The sequence below is a fragment of the Dipodomys ordii genome, unplaced genomic scaffold, assembly GCF_000151885.1.
Source record: "Dipodomys ordii isolate 6190 unplaced genomic scaffold, Dord_2.0 Scaffold4, whole genome shotgun sequence".
Classification (NCBI taxonomy): domain Eukaryota; kingdom Metazoa; phylum Chordata; class Mammalia; order Rodentia; family Heteromyidae; genus Dipodomys; species Dipodomys ordii.
Genome location: NW_012267220.1, coordinates 3355603 through 3357639, shown reverse-complemented (window position 1 = coordinate 3357639; position 2037 = coordinate 3355603). Strand labels below are relative to the sequence as shown.

Here is a 2037-nt window from a genome sequence, read left to right as displayed (position 1 = left end):
AAGAGCTGAGAGACAGTGCCCATGCCCAGAGCTCAGGTCTCCCCAAAAAATAAACAAAAAAAGAAAGCTACAAAGCAATAAATGGGGAAAGTTATAACAAAGCTATAAATGGGGAAGGAAAATGGATCAAGGTGTGGGAGATGGCACAGATTCAAAAAGGAAGGGGATGCCAGCTGCCAGCTGCTCACATCTATAATCCCAGCTACTCAGGAAGCTAGGATCTGAGGATCACAGGCTCAAAGGTAAGTTCATGAGACTACAATCTCCAACTAGCAAAAAGCCAGAAGGGAGGAACAGCTCAAGTGGTAGAGCTCCAGTGCTAAGGGAAAGCATTCTGGCCCTGTGTTTGAGCCCCAGTACAAGCACCAAAAAAAAAAAAAAAAGAGGAAAGATGGATGTTTAAGACTTTTACTCTTTATTCAACATCTATCTGTATAACTTAAACATTTATGCAAATATATAAATATAAAACATTTTCTCTTTATAGAAAATAAGAAAATTAAAATGTCAAATTTTGCTTAAGTCCAAAATTACTTAAGGAAGATACTGAAATAGTAAAAGGGCTAAAGACAGTTGGCAGTCAAAAACACTGCAGACTTCCTCCTTCAAAGGAATAAAGACAACTTGTAGGCAGCACCAGCGATTATAAACGAAGATGACAGTGCTGTCATGAAAAAGCAATCATCATTCAGAGAATGAAAGGGTTTGTATCTTAGAGACTGAAGGATATAAGATATTAAAATCAGAAACACTATTATAAAAGATATAATCAGTCAAATGTCCTGTAGAAAGTTTCAATAATGAATCCTATTACTGTGGAACAAAATTGTATGCTGTGTGGGCATCTTACTTTTATTTGAAAAACTGGAGAGTATAAAGATCTAAATGGTGTGAGGCAGCTAGGTGCCAGGGGTTCACATTTGTAATCCCAGCTACTCAGGAGGCTGAGGTCTGAGGACTGAAGTTTGAAGTCAGCCTGGACAGGAAAAGTCTGGGAGACTCTTATCTCCAATTACCCAGCAAAAAGGCAAAAACCAAAAAAAAAAATGACTCTGGGGTGCTAGCCTTGAAAAAAAAAAAGCTCAAAGATAACACCCAGGAACTGAGTTCAAGCCTCTAAACTGGCACACACACACACACACACACACACACACACACACACACACACACAAAAGTGATGTATTTCTCTTACCTGTACATTTTCTTCTGTAACCTGAATTTCTGCGGTGTAAACATAATCAATTAGCATCCTCAGAGTCCATCCATCTACCTCTTTTATTCGAACTCGCTTTGCTCGGCTCTCACTCATCTCACCTAAAACACAAAGAGTCCATCACATTATAGCAAGATACTGCTATGGAAATCCCACTTAAATACATACCAACATAGACCAATGCATCGCATCACCACTCACTGCAGGCAGATAACATGATCAGCCATTTCTTGCAGACCTAAAACACTCTCCTAGCTCTTCCAAAAGCTTAGTTGATCAAATATTAAATTTTACTTTTGTCACCACTTGTGCCTAAAGAGCACATCATAGCAATAAACGTGCTATGCGTCTGTATGAACTCCAGTGCCTGCACTTATAGAATCTGTGCCTGATGCTGTTCATGCTTTCTGAGCTGTTGTTTTCTGTATTGCTTTCTAGTCATGCCTGGAACAGAGATGACACCACCATCTTTGGCTAATAGCAATGAGCATGTGCTGAACAGGACTCGGTTGATTAGTACTGTTCATTCACAAAGCACACTGATGCTAGCCAGGGACCTGCATGGCTTCTGCCAGGAGCAGAGGCTCAGTGGTAAGCAGGCAGTCACAACCCTCAAGCAGGAAACGAGAAAACAAATTGCCTAAGAAGCTGAAGTTAGTCAATGTCAAAGCATATGACTGATCTTCTGGTTCAAAGTCAGTTCCTGTCTGTCCTGCAGTAACTTCAGCCTGAATTCATTTTCAAACCACCTCTTCTTACTACTGCTAGGTATCACTTTGCATGGGTGGTTGACAAAGAGTACAGGATCTCCTTCCTAATACACA

General features: G+C 40.3%; 1 protein-coding gene across 1 annotated transcript in view; it reads right to left on the bottom strand.

Moving 5' to 3' along the window:
* Klhl2 (kelch-like family member 2) overlaps positions 1-2037 on the bottom strand; it is a 60323-nt gene that overhangs the window by 45351 nt on the left and 12935 nt on the right. The window contains exon 3 of the mRNA XM_013026111.1: positions 1193-1314. Coding sequence (XP_012881565.1) covers positions 1193-1314 — 122 coding nt within the window. The remainder of the gene's footprint in view (positions 1-1192; positions 1315-2037) is intronic.